The 21,529-nt window shown below is 41.0% G+C and overlaps 1 protein-coding gene across 1 annotated transcript in view; it reads left to right on the forward strand.

Moving 5' to 3' along the window:
- COL19A1 (collagen type XIX alpha 1 chain) overlaps positions 1 to 21,529 on the forward strand; it is a 946,027-nt gene that overhangs the window by 901,650 nt on the left and 22,848 nt on the right. The window contains exon 53 of the mRNA XM_030199003.1: positions 4,189 to 4,326. Coding sequence (XP_030054863.1) covers positions 4,189 to 4,326 — 138 coding nt within the window. The remainder of the gene's footprint in view (positions 1 to 4,188; positions 4,327 to 21,529) is intronic.

The following is a 21,529-nucleotide window of genomic DNA, read 5'->3' on the forward strand; positions in this document are numbered from 1 at the left end:
CCTCCTGGAATGTGGGAGGGATAACCTCCTCAATTAAGAGATCAAAAATATTGGCAGCACTTCAAAGGAGAAAGAGTGATATAATTTGCCTCCAAGAAACTAGGCTCACTGATGCCAAACACCAGAAATTTAGTAGATAGTGAGTAGGGGAAATACATTATTCATCATTACGGACCCGCAAAGGGGACATTGCGGTTTTAATTAGGAAAACACTGGCATGTACATCTAAGGTACTGTTTACCAACACTGGGGAATGATATATCTTTCTAAAACTCTGGGTACAGAGTAGAGAACTCTATCTTTTAGGGTTCTATGGGCCCACACCTTTTACTAAGCCCGTTTATCCTGATCTACTTAGTAAATTACTATCTTACATGGATCTGCCAATATTGGTGGTGGGATATATGAATTTAGTGATGGATCCTGAACGAGATAGTACAGCACTACATTTGGAGTCTAACCCAGGCAAAGGGATATTAGAATCTTTTGCACAAGCTCTCAGGTTGGTCGATGCCTGGAGACTACTACACCCATCTGAGCAGAATTTTACACACAGATCTATAGCGCATAACACATTATCACGATTGGATTAGTGTCTCAGGGCATCTTCACCGATATATAAGAAGCAGACATTGGGCCAAAGTCTGTCTCTGACCACACGATGACATGGATTGTGTTGTCTGTGCCTACTCATTACACATCATCACCAGCATGGCACTTTCCTTCATACCTTTTTCACTATAAAGAGTTTCAGAAATACTTGCAAGAATCGTGGGATGACTACTGTCATCATAACTCTCACCACCTAGAACAACCGCAGTTGTTTTGGGAAACAGCAAAGGCAGTATTAAGGGGTAAAATTATAGCCTATACAAGCCACAGGAAGAAGCTAGTAGCATCAGAGATTGTGAGGTTGGAACGTCAATTGAAGAAAGCACAGAAACTATATACACAGGACCACAGCTTGGCCAATAAAGATAATCTGGTAGCGATTCAGGTGTCATTGAATAGTTACATTCACGAGCAAACCACCAGAAGTTTGATTTATCGCCAGTACAAACTTTATCATTTTGGTAACAAACCCGGTTGCTTGCTAGAAAGGTTGGTTATAACTTGTGGAGGTACTCATACGGTATCGGCATTGAAAGACCCAAAGGGAGGGGTAACCAATCATAGTGATCGTATAACATTGATTTTCCATGCTCATTTTCAAGCCCTCTACACGGAGGAAGACAATTTTAATGCCTCCTCCATGCATGAATTCTTTGACCAGTCACACCTTCCCAAACTAGCTCAAGCTGAGGTCGAGCTATTGAATATACCCCTTCAGGCACAAGAACTTCAAACAATACTTAAGTCCCTGCAGCCTCTGTCGGCTCCTGGAGTCAATGGGATCTCTGAGGCCTTTTATAAAGTATTGCAGATTTCACTATTGGAACCTCTGCTAGCATATTTTCAGTCAGTGGTAGATCATAAAGAATTTCCATTGCATACTAATTCAGCATTAATTATATTACTGCCAAAACCTGAGAAACCTAGAGATGCAGCAGATTCATACAGACTGAGATCACTTATCAATGTAGATGTTAAGCTATTGGCCAAGCTGCTGGCTAATTGCTTGGTGGCACAACATCCTAACCTAATAGGGGATGAACAAGCTGGATTTGTCAGAGATAGACAGTCAGTACGCAATGTCAGGAAAATAATATTGGCCATGTCAACAAGTAAACTTCAGGGATCACCAGTATTACCAGTGAGCCTAGATGCAGAGAAAGCATTTGATAAAGTGTGCTGGAATTACATGTACATGGTACTGCCTGGGATAGGTATCAGTGGGTGGTTTTTGGATGGCATTAACACCTTGCATCACCAGCCTAAGGCTCAAATTTTGGTAAACGGAGAAAGAACGTCTGCATTTCCCATACAGAGGGGCACACGTGAGGGGTGTCCCCTATCTCCACTGCTTTATGTCCTCTGTATAGAACCACTGATTCATCGGATTAGTTTAAACACCACCATAAGGGGAGTGAGGATGGTGGGTCAGGAAATTAAACTACTGGCATTTGATGACGACCTGTTCTTGACATTGGAAGATCCTCAGGATTCTCTACTACAACTACTTAATGTGGTGCTGGTGTTTGGGAGATTTACTCTCAATCTGGAGAAATCTAAGGCCCTTTCCAATGTGGCGGAGGTGAGAGAAGGGTGGAGAGGGGATTTTCCACAACAGTGAGCAGATAGGGCCTTGAAGTATTTGGGAATTCAGTTACCAATGCACTGTACAATGTGAATACTCAGCCATTGCTGGATGACACAGCCAAACAACTGCAAATATGAGCTGCATATCTCCTTATGAGGACGCATACATATTATCAACATGATTATAGTACCATGTTGGCTATACGCCTTCCAAATGCTCCCATTATTTCTAAAAGCAAAAGATTTGCGGTTGCTCCATAAATTAATACAAGTATTTTTGTGGAGAACAAAAATACCAAGGTTGTCCATGGAACTGATTCAAACCCCAAAATTACATGGAGGAATGGGATTACTAAATATCCGCTACCTGACTGTCACTTGCGAAATAAGACACATAAATGATTGACTCCGTGAGACAAAGAAATTTTCAGTTACATCTTTAGAGGGTGGAATATTTTACATGCAACAAGACTATTGCCCCCAGGAATCTTTAAAAACTTCCCCATATTTTCACCAGCATGTAGAGTATGAAGGTGGCTGTGCCATCACTTTGGCTTTTCGACATCGGTGACCTCATTTCTATCTATTAGAGGGAGCCCAGCCTTTCCACCAGCACAGAGTGAGGGAGTGTTTTCAGTATATGCAAGAAAAGGCTTAAGATATTTATTCCATGTTGTGACAGAAGAAGGAAAATTAAAACCTTTTCAAGAACTACAAAGAACTCATGATCTGCCCTCTTCTCATGGATTTGCATATGTGCAACTTCAGCATTATGTCCATTCTATGCAGTGGACAGACCTGATGGAAGATGTACAAGAGGTGTTGTCTGAGGCCTTAACTCTTGGAGGAACACAGGGAGTGCCTCTATCATACCACCATAGATATCTGCAAGATAGCACCCCAGACATATCCTACAAGGACCTGGCATCTGCATGGACACGAGATCTGGAAACGGAAGTTCCCTACATTTTATTGCAGGACTTCATAGCCTATATACACAGACATGTGACATCCATGCAACATAAGGAGACAATGTACAAATTTGTAATGAGATTATGTATTTCTCCCTATCAAGCACAACAGGCTGGAATTTCTGCAAAAGGAAAGTGCCCCAAGTGAGGGCACATTTGGGACACATGTTATGGCACTGTAAACACATTAAACATTTTTGGGAGTCACTACTTAGGATATTGTCTGGATGGTGGGATCGACCCGTTACAACATGCCCTTTGCTCCTATTTGACCAACTGGAAGTAATACCATATGTATCCCGCCCCACCCACTTTACAACGATGGAGATTGTATATGATAGAACAATTGAGGATGGATAGGCTTGGAATTCATGACCTAGACAGTATAGCAGGGTGCAGATTCATAGCAACTTGGGAACCCTTCTGGCTGACGTTATCCCACCAAGCACGCAGCAGATTATTGAATAACTAAAATGTAATGGACTATTTACAATGTGAGGAGAGGGAGGAACTATGAACAGTAAAGTTTTCTCTTCCCTCCCTTCCTGTTCCCCTTTCTTTTTTTTATGTATGGAATTCCTCATTGGTTGCTGAGGTTGGAGCTAGGTAGAGGAAGGGGTAGGGGATGGAAAGGCAAGGGGAGTGGGAGTTTGGACTTGAACATCTATAAAATAATATGTGTTTACCACAACTAGCCAAGTGGAACCAGATAAATTATAATGTAATTTTAGTGGAATGTTGAACTGTTATTGGAATATAGACGCATAAATGAAACATTATCTTGGTGTGTTGTAAAGTGTATTGAAATTCACTTGTATACCAATAAAGAGATTTAAGCACAACCAGATATTTCCTATTTGAATTGATTTTTGAGCTCTTCATTTGAGGTTGTACTTTTAAAGAAATATAATATTTCTGACCTATACAGAATAAGGCTGAAATGTGAGCTAGTTTGTTTTATACAATCAGAAGCGTAACTGTCTTTTTTTTTCTCTTGTAATATCCTTCACTGATGTAGACAGAATGGCTGAGATACTGTCACAGCTGAAGACTCCAGCTGCACTGCTAGCTGCTCGAGCATATGCTGTACCTGGTCCACCAGGACAAGATGGATTGCCAGGGCCACCAGGAGATCCAGGGTCACAGGGGCCTCAAGGTAGGACATTCTAGCTAAATGTCCTTATGACTTAATACTGATATCAGAACACAACTTTGTGTAAAATGCAATCCCAGTGATTAACGTTTGAAGCCATACTACAACATTTTGGACTAGATATTGATTATTAATGTGTTCCTTGAAATGCAAATGGGTACATCTGGTTGTTAGAAGAGACAGAGTATGATTATTTCATGTGTACTATAAGCCATGATTCTGTCCTAACTAATTCCATAGGGATGAAACTTTATATCAGGGGGCAGTATAACTGTAGCCCTTTAACTGTGTGTCCTGTTTATTTATTTACTAGGATTTATTAACTGCCTTTACGAACAGATTCACCAAAGGCGGTCTACAGCAGGTCCAATTTAACATAAAATACAATTTTGTTAACATCATAATAGTAAAAATTACCAAATATAAACATAAATACAATAAATGCTATCTTCCATCTCTCGTAACTCCCTTTCTATCCCAATAAGGTTCATTCCTGGCAGCTCTAGTACAAATATTAGTAAAAACAGATAAATACAGAAGTATGCCCTTTCCCCATACAAGATCCAGAAGGAAACCAAATTTCTTTCAGATGATGTCATTGTCAGTGGAAGGCTTGTATAATGCTATATCCCTTTTTGGATTCAACGTGGTTCACAAAACTTAGGACACAGTGGATAACCAAAGGCTTCCTTGCAAACAAGCAATGAAATGCAAAGCAAAGGATACAAAGTTTAACAAAAGAACAAAACGTTGTCACCAACTTGTGCATTTTCTATTTCAAAGACAAAATTCACAAAAGCAACACCCAGTTTCCTAGCACATCCATAAAGGGTAGTGTACATTGTACCGTAGAGGGGTTCGCTAACTCCGGTAGAGAAACAAATACAAAGAGTTGTTGTGGTCTAATAAGGTTCATGTGTTGTAAACATAATGGGGAATCGTGAAGAGGAAGAGTTATGCACATAAATGCCAATTAGTGACATCATTTGTGTGCACTTATTCTTTAAAACTGGTGTGTGTACATGGTACCTAAATTTAGGCACACCTTATAGACTTATCCTTCACATAACCCAGCTTTTAATTACCTGACCTCTATCACATCAAGTTTTAACCAATTAGAAAACAGCACACTCCAGCTGTTTTAAAGTTTAACCATTCTGGGCCAAACCAGACTAATCCTCATCCTGCTTCTGGCCCAAAAGCCTGTATCATTCATGTTGCATTAAGTAAGGACTAATCAGCTCCAATCATCTGGAAGTCCTTTGTTGTCTTTGCCTTTAATTGAACTTCTGCAAGTTCAAAGTATCAGTAGTCCCTGTGTAAATGACTGGTTGCCTACTTTTTGCCCATAGCCTGCTTTCCCTTTCTAAGAATGTTTTCTCTGGCCTCCTATCCATGTGCAGGCTGATAATCAGATTTGGCTGAAACTTGTATGTGCTGACTCAATTTGATATCATAGGATCTGAAGGCAATAAACAGGGCCACTGGTCCCCTGAAAATTCATGGATACAGGAAGGGCCACAAAATATGACCGCATGGAATCACATGGGGACTTGGGTGCCAAACTAGGTCCTAGAGGCAGAAGCTGCCCAACAGTGCATCTGTAACATCTTTCGCCATCCTACATTCAGCAGGCAGCAGAAGCCTGAGGAGGAGAGTGTCTGTGCTTCAGGCTGTGTCCTCCTCTGCCACACATGACCCAACTCTGGAATGGATGAGTAGCTTTCTGGTTAAACCAACAGGCTAAAAACCAGGGAATCAGACTTCAAGTCCTGATTCTCCTATTGATGTTTCTTGAGTCCTTGGGCAAGCAACTTCACCCTCTATTGCCACAAGTGCTACTTAGACTGTAAGACCTCCTAGGAACGGTCCTACCAACTCTATTTGAAACTTTGAACTTAACATCTAAATCTTATGACCATATGGTATCCTACATGACCCAAAGAAGCAGTAGGACACTATCAGGCTCATTTTCAAAAGAGATGGACGTCCATCTCCCAGGGACGTCCAAATTGGTATAATCTAAACCCAATTTTGGACGTCTCCAACTGCAGTCCGTCATCACAAGGATGTCCAAATTTCAAGGGGGCATGTCAGAGGTGTGGTGAAGGTAGGACTTGGGCTTGCCTAACACTTGGACATCCTTGAGCCATAATCGAAAAAAGCAAGGACGTCCTAAAGTAAAACTTGGACGTTTTCACCCGGATGTGTTTTTTTTTTTACGAATAAGGCACAGAAATGTGCCTGAAATGACCAGATGACCACTGGAGGGAATCAGGGATGACTTCCCTTACTCCCCCAGTGGTCACTAACCCCCTCCCACCCTCAAAAGACATATTTAAAAATATTTTGTACCAGCCTCAGATGTCATACTCGGGTCCATGACAGCGCATGCAGGTCCCTGGAGCAGTTTTAGTGGGTACTGCAGTGCACTTCAGAAAGGCGGACCCAGGCCCATACCCCCCTACCTGTTACATTTGTGGATGAAACAGTGAGCCTTCCAAAACCTACCAGAAACCCACTGTACCCACATATAAGTGCCCCCCTTCACCTGTAAGGGCTATGGTAGTGGTGTACAGTTGTGGGTAATGGGTTTTGGAGGGATTTGGGGGGGCTCAGTACATAAGGTAAAGGGAGTTATGTACCTGGGAGCATTTTATGAAGTCCACTGCAGTGCCCCCTATGGTGCCCGGTTGGTGTCCTGGCATGTCAGGGGGACCAGTGCATTAGAAATGCTGACTCCTTCCACGACTAAATGGCTTGCATTTGGACGTTTTTGACATGGATGTCTTTGGTTTTGAAAATCGCCGAACGTCAAAGATGTCCATGTCTAAGGACATCCATCTCTAGGGACGTCCATTTCTAAGGACATCCAAATCCAAGGACATTCTTGATATTTTCGAAACGAAAGATGGACATCCATCTTTTTTCGAAAATACTGTTTTCCCCGACCCCGGATTTGGACGTTTCACGAAGACGTCCAAATCCCAACTTAGACGTTTCTTTCGAAAATGCCCCTCCACGTAACAGAGAAAAATGTGGCCCAAGCTGTTGCTGCTCCTCCTGCCACATGATTAGCATGAATGTTGAAGGTGATGCTGAATGGAAGAGGTGAGTGGATTGTGTATAAGGCTTGGAGAAGGAGATGTGTGCAAAACAGACTTGAGAGGGTTGTACAAAACAGGGGATAGGGAATGTGGATTTAGGAATGTGGATTTATCTGAAATGAGGACTGGGGCTGGCCTGAATAGAGGGGGATAGGAGAACTGTGTGAAAGAAGGAATTAAGGAATGGGAAAATTGTGTGAAAAAGAACCTTGGGGGTTGTATATATGAATGTGGACCTGAGTAGGAGCAAGCAAGATTGTATGAGCACATGGAAAGGGGACAGGTGGGACCACAAAGAGAATTGTGAACAGAGAGAAAAAGCAAGAAAAAGTGGATCAAGGGAAATAGTAAGAATCTGGGAAGAGAGATAGAAGGTTAATTGGGTGATGGAAAACAAGGCTAGAGGAATATCTCCTTTCTTTAGATTATTATTATTATTACATTTGTACCCCGCGCTTTCCCACATAATGCAGGCTCAATGCGGCTACCCCCAAAGATACCCCCAAAGATCCCTTACCCTCCTCCCCCTCCATGTACTCCAAGATCCCCAAACCTGTATTTTTCCTTCTTTTTCTCCTTTCCAATCTAGTCTTCCCTTCTCTGTTCCCATCTCCTATCCTCTGTCTCTTCCTTTCCCTCCCGATATTCCTGTTTCCCTATCCCCAATCCCCCATTCTCTTCTCCCTATCCTCAAATATCTTTCACTCTCATCTCTCCATCCTTGAGATCTCATTGTCCTCTCCAACTCCACATCAATGTGCCACATCAGTGGTTTTCAACCCAGTCCTCAGGGACCACTTGGCCAATTGGATTTTCAGGATTATTTATTTATCTACATATTTTATTTATTTATTTATTTATTTATTCTTGTATCCCACTATTTTCCAAAAATAGTGAAATCCTGTTAGCCACATGCAAAGGCAGTCAATAAAAGATATATTTTACCTCCTATTAATGAAAATCAGTACCAACAAAATATCAGTAAAGTATAGGAAATAAAGAAAAGCAGAACACAAACATCAGCACAAATAATCCTAGTGAAAGAAGAAATGGCTGATAAATGAACAGAGCATGACTAAAATAATAAACCCAAAAGAGAATTTAGCAAATGAATTAGAGCTGTTATTTTTTTATCACAAACATTTCCTTATTTTCTGTATACTGTAGGTAGTTCTTATTTATTATCTTTTGTTAGTTTGGTCTGCCCTGGAATAGAGTAAGTCAGACTGGAATGAAGAAAAGCCCTAATGAAGATATCTGGAACCTAGAGCTTTGTGAAGATTGATACTGATATGACAAACCCTGGAATGAAGTCTGAAAATTAGATGAGCTTAAAAGGAGAACAAGAAAAGACTGGAATAGCCAGAGTGGACAAAGAAAAAGACTATATGCTTATGTTGCTCTGTTTAACAGGAACTAGTCATTTCATCTTTATATGAAGGCTTCTGTTAATGCAAATAGCTGGCAGTTATGTCACTATCTGACCACTTAATGAGAGTGTATGTAGCAGATAGCCTGAAATGTCTTTGAAAAGAGAATTAGTTTCATCCAGTCCATATTAGACATTGAAGATTTGCGTTTTAAAACTGAAGCTCAAATTTAGTTCCTAGTTCACAAGTCTCATTTAAAGGAATTCAGTTTTCATGCAAAGAATTTTGCTTGTATGTGTTCTGACCCCTCCATTTTTATGTAAATTGTTTATCCTCATGCGTTGTGCTACATCCTTTTTTTTTCCATTGTGCAAACATGATGTCAGATAAGTGCGAAGGTCAATCTCATTTGCACTGGCAAAAGAGGAAAACACCATTTTGAGAAAAATGAAGAAATAATATGAATAAGGGCATGGAATCAAGGCACAACCTCATTTACTGGCACGTTCTGCTAGCTTATAAATCCCAATAGCAAACTATTATACAACACTACAGTTCTAAAAGTGAAGATTCACTCTCAGGTTATTGCAAGTTGTAGTTTTAAGAAACTTGGGTCTACTTGATTACTATGAAAGTCTTAAATTATTTTTTTGCTTTTGCATATTTATCAGTAGGACAGTGTGAACTTAGAATGGTATCTTAGAATATATGAAGAGTTTCTGTTCACCTGAAAAGTAAGCAAAGAGCTCTGGAAGCCGTGGTCACTTTCATCTGTATTTCTGTTTTATTTTCAACATATCACTGTGCAGAATATTAGAAATAGTATGGGTCCTAAGCAAAACTGGACCCTTCAAGAATTTTCACACCATATGTTGAACTAACATGAAAATGAGACAAACATTTTGTTTAGATGTGATCGGTGTAGTCTTAAAAATACATGTACAGTACTGTTCTAGATCATTTTCATACTGGTCCAATGAAAGGTATCAATCTGTGTAGATCACGTGTGTCTATGTTATGCAATCTTAACAAAACTTCTCTAAAATAATTCAGTGTATTTCAAAGACAAAATTCACAAAAACAACACATAGGGGGATCTTCAACTAAGTGGCGGTAAGCCCAACTCAGGCTTACCGCTCTTTAATCCGGAACTACCGCCAGCCCAATGCAGCCGCTGGCGGTAGTTCTAGCTGGAGCGTGTGCTATTTCCAGCACTCCAGAAATTTTTTTTCTGTAGCATGGTGCTAACCCGGTAGTAATCGAGCATCGCCGCGCACTGCCCAGTTACTGCAGGGTTACAGAAGGAGCCCTTACTGCAACCTCAGTGGGTAGCGGTAAGGGTTATCTTACGTGTGTGTGGGGGGGGGGGGATATTTTACCCACTGCATTAAAAAGGGCCCTGGTGCATGGGAAAAACAGCCCCCACCACTACCACAGGGCCCTTTTTCCTGCAGCTTAGTAAAAGGACTCCATAATTTCCTAACACATCTTTACAGGATAGCATGCAAGCTAAATTATCCTATTTTTAGTCACCTAAAATCTACTACATCAACTTCTGTTTTATTGACAAACAGCACACTCCTACTTTATGAGAAACTCACTACTCTCGACTTGAGAATAAGAAAATATACTAAAGTATATAAAGTATCTTGTTCTCTGGCCCAGAGGGGTTTGGCCTAGAAGATGGGTCAGTACTGCTTACTTAGTTTGTAGTGATTATGTAGAAGTACATCCAGGTCTTAATACTTCACATCATAACAAAGATTGACAAGAACCTTGCAAAAGAAAGGCAGCAAAAGTATAAACTGTCTGCAAGCTTTTTTATTTCTTGAAAGAACAAAAATTCTCTAATTTTTTTATTCTGAGATGACATAGGATTATAATATCCCCAAATTCTATAAAGGACACTAAAAACTGAGAGCAGAATTGGACACGCAGAGGTCATTTACACATGTAACTAAATTTGTTAATTTGTGTGAAATTTGCATTAAGTACCAAGGGGCCTTTCACCAAACTGTGGGGAAAAGGGCCCTGCGCTGGTGGCAGGGGTTGTTTTTCCCACACGGCAGGGCCCTTTTTACCGCACTCACTGAGTAAAAAAGCCTCCAGCACACATGGCCATACGGTAAAAGAATTCTTACCGCATGGCCATGTGACGGGGAGCCCTTTCCACCACCCACTGAGGTGATGATAAGGGCTCCCATGCTAACCCGGCGGTAACCAGGCAGTGCACGGCAATGCCTGATTACTGCCAGGTTACTGCCACGCAAGCCATTTCCAGGGGTTTTCTTTTTCCCCCGGAAATGGCGCACGCTCAGGGCAGGATCATCACCAGCGGCGGAGTTGGGCTGGCAGCAGTCCCAAAAGAGTGAGCGGTAAGCCTGCTTTGGGCTTACCGCTGCTCTTGAAATGGCCCCCAAGTGTTTGAGTAAGTGATCAAATCGAGGTAAGCCATCAAGTAGCAGTGTGGTAGTATTCTGTTCCACTTGCAAAGCGTAACAAAGAGTCTGGAAGACCTAGTATAAAGAGTTAAAGTAATCTTCTAAAGGTATGACTAAACACTGTAACACTGATGAGAAATTATCAACAGATAACGGATCTATAAGTTTCTTAATACTCTTTCATTTGAAAAAGAGCTTTTGAATCATGCTTTTAATTTGACAAAGAAGCTGGGAAGCTAGTGAACAAAGGATTAAATTGTTCCAACTGTCTAGGAGTAACCCTCTGCATCCCTGTCCCTATGCTCCATCCACTGTCTGCATCTCTTCTGTGTCCTTGTCCCGCAATACGTCCAAATTCTCTCCTTTTTCTTCCCTTCCTCCTGCACCTCCACCCTTTTACCCTGCCTGGTTTGGCATCTCTCTCTCCCTCCCTCTGTTGGTCCAGTGTCTCACTCTCTCTCTCTCTCTCTTCCATCCACTCCCCCCAGTCCAGAATCTGCCCTCTCACTTTCCCCTCCCCTGTGATCCAGGATTCACTCGATCTCTCTTTCTTTTAGTGTCCCCCCCCCCCCCCCCCCAAGGTCTAGTCCAATGGTGTCCATTTACTGTTTGGAAGATATTCAGAGGAACACTATACATGCATGAGAAAATTTGTCTGTAAATATAGTCTCTGTACAGCTCAATTTTTTTTTTTTTTGGGGGGGGGGGGGGTTAATGAAACATGAGGCTCCTTTTTCTCTGTGGACTATCCTGGAGAGAAACTTCTCTTCCCAAACTTTTAACAGTCTAATAGTAGTAATATTAGTAGTAATAGTAGAACAGTTTACCTTACACGTATTCAAACAAGAACTTGGGGGGGAGGGGGAGAGAATCATCTTTCATTTTGTTTTTTATTCAGTCCCTGCACTATAATTTGCAGCTGAGAAAAAGCTGATGGTCCTTGGACAAATTCTCTCATCCCTTGCCTTCTCTGCTGTTGCCTCTATTTAGTATACTCTCCTTATCTCCCTGTCTCAGACTTGCTGTTTTTGTCCTGCAGTTCAGCACTAGACACCCTACTGAAAACTCTGAGCCCAATGTAATAAGGTGTGTTATCCTGTAGCATCACAGTTTCCTTTTCATTTTCCCAGTGCAGTAAGGGTTCTTGTGTGGAAAAATCCACTGTAAAACTACTATGCTAAAGTATAGCGTGGTCAGAATACAAATTGCATGTAAATAGCATGGTTTACCATCCCTTTAAAACAGAATCTTTATTTCAGCTTGGAGCTGAAGTACAAATTCTGTGTAGGAGTAGTAGATTCACCTGAGGTGAAATGTGGCACTTCACCACAGAAGACTGGTGGCCCAAGTGGGCCTAGTATTGGCCCCTAATCACTGATCCTTCCAGGAACTACCTAGTTGAAAGCACCCCTGGGCCACTATGACCCAGAATCCTAGGCTAGGGCTCTCCTGGACCAGGCATGCCAATCCATGCACCTCAGATCAAGGAGACCTTCAGAAGATTCTTCATAATGCTGGACTGAATTTCCCCATACCAGCAATACTGGGTCTGGGGATGCATCCATTGGCATAGGGCCATAGCCAGACACCTAACTATGGGTAGGCCTGAGCCCAGTGGGTGGGCATGACAACCCCACCCAGCATCTCTCCCTCCCCCCAGGTGATTAGCGGGTCATTTAACTCCTCTTCTCCACCCCCCTAGTACCTTTAATTTCCTTAGCTGTTTGCCGGCAGCGAGTAGCATCTCATTCCCCTTACTTGAGCCGGCTCTGAGCCTTCCCCCTGATACAACTTCCTGATCTGGTGAACAGGAAGTTGCATCATAGGGAAGGCTTGGGCTGGCATGAGCAGGTGGAATCTGACCTCTACTGGTGCTTTGGGATGCAATGTCTTTTAGTGGCAGTGTGTTCTTTCTAGCGAAAAAGGTACTGGTACTCAAATGCTAGGCCACCCTTCAGGAGTGGGGTGATCACTGAGGGACCCACCCCATAATAGCCAGGCCCCCTGCAACCAGTCACAGAATCTATGACAAGGCAGAATTGGTGTGTAGAGCCTGAGCTCTATCATTAAAATTTGGGTTCCATGGGTCAATTTTAGGAGACAATGGAAAAGGTGCCGGTACTCAGTACCCGCAAGTACCCCCTCAAAAAAAAGCCCTGTTTAGTGGTATGTCCCAACGAACTGCTAGGAGTCATGCAATGCCAATTTGCAAGATTTCAGTGGTCAAAGAAGGATTTTAACTACAAGATTCTCTGGACTAGGTAATTATTGATCCTGGGAGATCCTGCAACATGGCTCTGTTTGAGGGCTTCCTTGTGCTGGTTGCCTAGAAGAAGGATACCCTGGACCAGATGCTTATAACAGAGGTGCTCTGGTTTTGCATGCCCAGACTAAGGATGCTCTGGTGCCTGGGCCGGGATGCTCTGGCTCAGGATACTGAGGGAGGGGGGATTTTGGGCCCACTTGACCAGGGAATATTTGGAGCGTTGGGTTTAAAAAGGAGGTTTTGATTACCACAGCAGTATGTACTATTTTTCTGTCAGCACACATTTTTTTAACACTGTGGTAATTGTCAAACTGTTAGTTTACTGCATTAGGAGTAAAAGATTTTTTTTTTAGTTTGTGTGTTAGAATATTGTGAAGCTTAGCACAACATTCTAAATCATGGCATCCTACATTGAGGCCTCCGTATACCTTCCCAAGTTTTTCTGCAGCCAGGGACAGTTAAAACTGTCTCTGCTGACTTGGTGCAGAGTAAATCAGTCTGCTTTCCTTTTACTCCTGCAAAACAGCTGATGACAGTCTGTTGCAGGGTACTGCAAGCAGATGACTGAAGGGTTTATTTTGTCCTCAGTCTAGTAGGCACTGTTTCTATTTTAGAGCTTAAATCTGCAGAGGGAAGAAAATCTTATACTCTGGAAACCCAACACTCGGTTCAATATAAGTTGTCTGTGAGGCCCCTCACATATAAGACTCTTAAGTGTTCTCTTTTGAGCAGTATTTTATTGTTTTCTCTTCCTCTTCCTTTTAAACCCGTATTTTTTTTGCTTTTCTTTGACACTTTCTTTAGCCATGGATATCAAACTGCAATCCTGGAGGGCCACAAACAAATCTGGCTTTCAGGATATCCCTAATAAATATTCATGACAAATGAAGCAGTGCATGCAAATAGATCTCATGCATATTGATTAGGCATATCCCGAAAGCCTGACTGGTTTGCAATCCTCCAGAACTGCAACTTAACACCTTTGCTTAGGCCACACAATCACACATGCCCACACCTCCCACTCCCCCAAATTTTGATTGTTTTATTTGTATTAATTTGAATGATTTCTACTATATATTGAGCCTTTTAGGAATTGAAACCAACAAACCAACACTCCATGCTACTAACATTCCGTTGTACACAAGCTGACCATTGAAGTCACTGAATTATCCTATCTCCGGGTACATTGTACATGAAGAATGTTACTTTCAACGTGTATTTTTCTCTCTGTGGGATGAGCTTGTTGAATGAGGCTTAGTGAAAATTAGTGTATCTTTGCATATTTTGAGATGTCACCACATCTCTTTCTCTGGATGTTCTCTGTTTTACACTCATCGTAGTCATAGTTTTTCTTTGCCTATTATAGTGCAGCGTTTCATCCATTACGCCATATCATCTTGTATAACCCCAATGACTCAAATGCTCCACAGACCTTTGTAAATTTGGATCAAATTTCTTGCATTACTAGTATTACTACTACTTGTCAATTCTGTAATGCTGCTAGATGTATATAGTGCTATACAGATACACGTATGTAAAGGTGTATGCTTTATAGAGTTTACAATTTAATCAGAACTTAATATGCTGCCTTTTGAATTAAAACTGCAAGGCAGTTTTATAAAATCAGTATAATACAAAACAAAATAATATACATAAAATCAACACATAAGCCTAAATCAACCAGTCATGGATAGATGGATGCAAGTCTGCAAGTCCTAAATTTGTGCGCATCTATTTATATTAACTAAAACATAGCGTAAATCCCAGCACGTAGATTTAGGGACACTGGGACATATTCTATAACTAGGCACCTAAATTTCAGAACACTCACGAAACGCCCATTTCCCCATCCATAACCACGCCCCTTTTTGCTTGCTCACGTTAGAGGTTCGGTGCACATTATTACAGAATACACTTAGCGAGTTGTGCGCCTAAATTCTAATGAGTGCCAATTAGTGTTCATTATTGCTTGCTAATTGCCAATCTCAGCGATCATTAGATTATTAAGCCAATTAAGTTACCTTCGGTGTTATAGCATCTGTGTCGATTCTGGCGCCTAAATCTAAGCACACTATATAGAATCCAGGGGTGACTGACTAAGTAGGAGGACCTTTGAAAAACTTTCAGTATCAGCTATTATAAGAAAAACAGAAATGTTTTTGGTTTTGTTTTTTACCTTACAACGTTAATTTTCTCAAAAGCATTCCTGCAGAAAAATGGTTCTTTAGCCACAAAAAAAACTTTTACAAAAATTGCCCACTTAATATGTGGGTAAAAAGACATGTAGAATCTGTATGGATGTAGCTTTATCTTGACTCAGAAGCCCAGCACTGTGGCCATTTTTAGCAATGCAGTAAAATGCCACCATGCCATACTTTTTTTGTAATGGCCACCCTCTAATTTCATGAACTAAATCAAAAAATAGGGGTAAGAACCCTAACAGTCAATTCAAATATACACAAATATATAGTAGCAGTTCTCTTAAAGTCTGACTTCCAAATCCACTGATTCTTACAGGAGGAAAAAGCCTCAAGAAGCTCATAAGTGCAGTAAGCAACTACAGCAGGGCTGCTTCATCATTGGCACAAAAAAACCTCCTTGTATTCAAACAGCATGTTGTCATGGTCGTGCCCTGGTTTCAGGCTCTCAGTCATCTCGTCCCCTGGTGGCCAGGCTGGGTGGCGGCATTGGATTGTCCGTGTGCTGTTTCCCGTTCCAGACTTCAGCCCAGTCCCGTCCGGATCTTCCGGCCTGCCAGACTTGCTTGTCTTGTTTGAGCATGCACAGCACCCGTAGCTGCCTGGTGATTGCTGCAGCTGAATCTCAGCTGCTGCTAGGCTTATTAGCCATTTGGGAACTCTCTGCTTGGCCTTTGCATCGCCTAAGGCCCTGGTTTGTTGGTGCTTGTTGCACTTCTGCCTAGCTTGGTTTTTATTCTAGTTCCTTGTCTGATGCTAGTTAGTCTGTGTGTAGTTTAGCTTAGGGTTATTGTTTGTTTCTTAGACTTGTTCCTTGTCTGTCTTTTGTGTTTAGTTTCTGTTTGTCTGTGTTTCTTGTTCAGTGGCTGCTTGGCAGCTTTCAGTTCTGTCTCGTGTTTGTCAGTGTTTGTTCCCTGTTTTAGTGGCTGCTTGCAGCTTCCAGTTCCTACCCTGTACTGTAAGTCCTGTCGGCCGCCTGCAGCCAGGGGCTCAACTCCTGGGGAAGGGCGGCTAGTGCAGGTGAAGTCTTGCTGTTCCTATCTGAGTTCTGTCTGTTCCTGGTGTGGGATGGTTTTGCCTGCCACTGCCGCTCCTTGGCAGTGGCCCAAGGGCTCACTAACCTAGTTCCTGCTTTTGAAAACGTAACACATGTATAACAACTGCAAAGCTGTACTCCAGAATTTGGATGAAAAAAGCACTTAGCTTAGAATTGTATATAGAAAACCACTTAGCTTCAGACGTCTTCGTTAACTCCTCTTCTCCACAAAGAAGGACCGCGACCAATGGTGGCCAACGTTTCGTTGCCTGCTTCAGGGTCCAACGGTCGGGAATTATCGAGATATCCTCATCCCTCTCTTCATAATTTCCCCATTAGGAAGCAGTAAGGGCTCCTGTGCTAGTCCCACGCTAATTGAATAGCACATAGTAATGTGTTCATGCTACCCAATTAGCACAGGCACGCCTACTCTCCACACATGGGCACACCTCCCGCGCTGGAAAATAAAAAATATTTTCCAGTGTGGGATTAGCGTGCACTGAGCAGGAAACTACCACAGGATATCTCAGCGTGTTCTGGGGTAGTGCCCTTTTACCTTGCGTTAGGCCTACCACACCTTAGTAAAAGGGCCCCTTAGTAAGTGAGAAAAGCTTACTACAAAATGACCTAAAGCATCTTTTGGTAATTTGCCTATCAGTGTGTGCTATTTTTTTTTCATTATTTTGTAATGTATCTGGAAGGATGCATGTCAGGGAATGGATGTGGAAGTGTTATTCGGCTAGCACATTCACATTAGCATGCACTAACTGGATCATGCAGACTTCGGGACCCTTTTACTAAGGCGCATAAGTACCTATGCGTATACAACGTGTGTCAAATTAGAACCACCGCCATGCTACTGCATGCCCCAGGTTGTAATTCTAATTTTTACTTGCGTCCAATATGCGCAGCAGAAAATATTTTTTATTTTCTACTGTGTAGCGCTAACCAGGCGGTAATCAGCAGTGTACGCACACTGGTGATTACTGCCCGGTTAGTGCGTGAGACCTTTCCACTAAGTCAATGGGTGGCGGTAAGGTCTCAGGCCCAAAATGGACGCACGCCAATTTTTATTTTATTTTGGCCAAAAAAAGGCCTTTTTTGCGGGCGCGCTGAAAAATGGACCTGCACACGTTCAATACATGCGCCTACACCAGTGCAGGCCATTTTTTCCAGCGCGCCTTAGTAAAAGGGCCCCTTAATGCGTGAGCACTTGCCATCTTCTCTTTAATATATTTGTAGGTCTTGTGTGATAATGGAAAGATAAGCACAGGACCAGCAAAAAGAAAATGTCCTATGTCAGGCACACTTTAGAAATGGCCTTAGTGTGCCAGAAAGTCCTGTGTTAAAATGCACTAAGCCCATTTCTTAGCCCTTCTTAGTAAAAAAAAAAATGCCCCTGAGTGAGGTTGGAGCACGGGATGGGGACAGGGTTAGAGAAGATTGGATGCACATGTACATAAACTAATTATGAAAATTTGTGCAGGTATAAATACAAGTAATTCTACTACTATGTAAGCCACATTGAACCTGCTATGGGTGGGAAAGTGCGGGGTACAAATGTAACAAATAAATAAATAAATAAATAAATAAATATGTGCATAGATCCTTGGGGTAAGTTTCAAGGCAAAAAAGCATTCAGACTTTTGCTTTGAAAATCCAGTCAAGTCCCCACAGAGAGTACTAAGTACAAACTTTTCAAGCTTGCATACAGCTATATAATTACCCCTTGAATGTTCTACACCAATTGTGTAAGTGTTACTGAACAGTAGATGGATCTACCGTTAGAGATGAATAACAGCAGGGAAGACCCATTCTAGACTCCAGGGATGTGCAAACAGGTGCAATTTTTCTAAATAATTCTTTATGGATGAATCCCATCCAAATTCAAATCAAATTTATCAAACTGTACAGTACATGCATCTATCTCAAAATATACATTTGGAAAATCATTAAACTTACTTTGTGTCCCCATGTTCTGGAGCTAGACACTCCCACTCTTAGATTGTGATTTCCATTGTGCATGAATACTTCTGTGTTATCTGAGGTATGACAGCATCATTATAACTCCAAGAAGTCAGATCAGACCATTATTTATTTTATTTGAAAAGTTATGTACCACCTTCCCAAATTAAGGGGTCCTTTTACTAAGTGGCGATAAGGACAAATACATGCTTTTCATTAAGGAAAATATGCTACCGCAGGGCACGCTCAGGTGACCCACGGTAGTGTTGGCGTCTGCGCACACTTCTCACGTGCTAAAAAATACTTTTTATTTTTTAGTGCTGGGGTCGTGATTGGGGGGTGGAGAGTAGGTGTGACCAGCACTAATCGGTTATAGCAGCTACACCTACCAATTAGCACATGGTTAGCGCATGAGCCTTTCCCCCCTATTAAATAGGTGTTGGTAATGGCTCATGCACTAACGGTCACTCGCTAATTAGGAAATTAGTGCTCGGCCGTTAATTGAGGAAATGAAAAATCGGCCATTTTATAGCTGCACTAAAAGCAGCCTCAGCGCACATGCTAGTCATAGCACAGGACACCTTTTAACGCAGCTTAGTAAAATGGCCCCTAAATTTATTAACTACAGTTTAATAGTAGCAGTAATTCTATATACCCTCATCCATCACCTACCCTTGGAGTATTTCCAGTTATTAAGTTATTCTTCATCCAGTTGCATATTGTAAAAATTATGATCTCCTTCTAATAAGCCAAACATACCTCATGTAAAATATGCTAAATTATTAAATACTCAGATCTGTAGAAATGTATTTATATCTATTAACTACCAGGCTGCTTTCACTATTGTTTACATTCTGTGAAATAAAGTAATACTTTTAGGAAATGTAATCAAAGAAATCTTCTATTAAAACTTATATGAGTCTTAAATGTGTATTAATCTGCAGAACTCTGAAAAGTGTGTTGTGTGTGCTATTTAATAAAATTTAAAAAGCCTCATAATATCACAGAGTGGATATACTATTTATACATGTATCTGTTGGTCTTGTAGATGCCATTTTTGTAGATCTCAGTATTGTGGTTTATTGAATAGATGTTTGTTTCCACACAAAAAAGCGAATCAGTTTCTGACCATACACTATACTTCAGAGATCTTGGTATCACCTCATCTTCAAACTTAGGTCCCTGTTTTCTAAAGTGTGCTAGCATTTTTAGCACAAGCTAAAAATTAGCGTGTGCTAACCGTGTAGACGCCCATAGGAATATTATGAACATCTACACAGTTAGTGCGCACTAAAAACACTAACACGCCTCTAGCGCGGTTTAGTAAACAAGGCCCTTAATTAGGAATCTGCACAGACCGTACTGATGTCTTAAGTGGCTATCTAAAGTGAAATCTAATAGATTATAAAATATATACATTACTTCCCACATTTTCCCATTCCATTCAATAATATATGTGGCAACATTTTATTATCATTGCATTTTGGATTAGTATAGCATCTTCCATTCAAACAGGATCTCATTCCACTTTCTTTCTTTCTTTTTTTTAAATTTTATTTTCTTAAATTTTCAAAATGTATTTACAATACATATAAAGAAAAATGTCTCGAGAAATTACCAATCAGAAATATAGCCACATCAAAACGTACTAGCCCACATCAAGGAGAGCTCTTGCCAAGTTGCCAAAGAAGAAAAAAGGAAAAACCTTTTTTTTTTTAGCAAAAAAGAAAATACAATTAACTCATTGTTAGCAGACCTGGAAACACAATTCTAAACCCTAAGTACCTACAGAAACATTAGATTTATACTGAAGAAAATTTTCCAAATACAAAGCCTCCCAAAAAATATAAGAATTGAGATGGGTTCATTAATTTTTAAAAGTACTTAAGTAAAAAGTAAAAGTACTGGCTTCAAAAGAAGTGAAGTAAAAGTAGAAAGTCTTATCAAAAAAACTTGCTCGAGTAAAAGTAATGAAGTACAACTCTTAAAACTACTTTTTTACTACACAGTAAACACTATTCTTAACAAGTTGGATCATAGAATCTAGTATGTTTACAAGCTAACTTTCAGGGGGTTACACAAGGTCCTTCTTAGAAACAAAAATCAACACCCTGAACATTGCAGTGGAAAGAAAAACATTAATACACCTATTGGAAAACAAAAAAAAAAACTGGATTGGTATAGATTAGTCCTACACAGACACTTGATGCTAACAGAATACCCTGCCTTTTTCACATATGAACATAGGTAGCCCCTAATTAAGTATAGAATAAGTAACCACAAACTAAAAATAGACATACGTAGACAAAAATTAAACTGAACCCCCTAGAAGGGAAAGGAAATGGGACCTGATATACTGCCTGTCTGAGGTTTTTGCAACTACATTTAAAGTGGTTTACATATATTCAAGTACTTATTTTGTACCAGGAGCAATGGAGGGTTAAGTGACTTGCCCAGAGTCACAAGGAGCTGTAGTGGGAATGGAACTCAGTTCCCCAGGATCAAAGTCCACTGCACTAACCACTAGGCTACTCCTCTGCTCCTACCCAGCATGCAGCCGACCCAGCATACAGTGCAAAACCAAAGAAACAGAAACAGTGACATGTCCCTTTGTACCATGCAAAATATAAAAAGAGCAGATGTAAATTTCAGATTGCTACATTAAAAATTAACAAGTAAAACAAAAGCAGAAAATAAAGTGATGCCTTTTTATTGGACTAACATTACATTTTTTACTAGTTTTTGGTGGCCCAAACTACCTTCCTTAAGTCGGGACAAGTATACAATTACAGCAGTATACTCTCCCAATCTGAACAAGCAGGA

This window comes from Microcaecilia unicolor, chromosome 3 (assembly GCF_901765095.1).
Source record: "Microcaecilia unicolor chromosome 3, aMicUni1.1, whole genome shotgun sequence".
Classification (NCBI taxonomy): domain Eukaryota; kingdom Metazoa; phylum Chordata; class Amphibia; order Gymnophiona; family Siphonopidae; genus Microcaecilia; species Microcaecilia unicolor.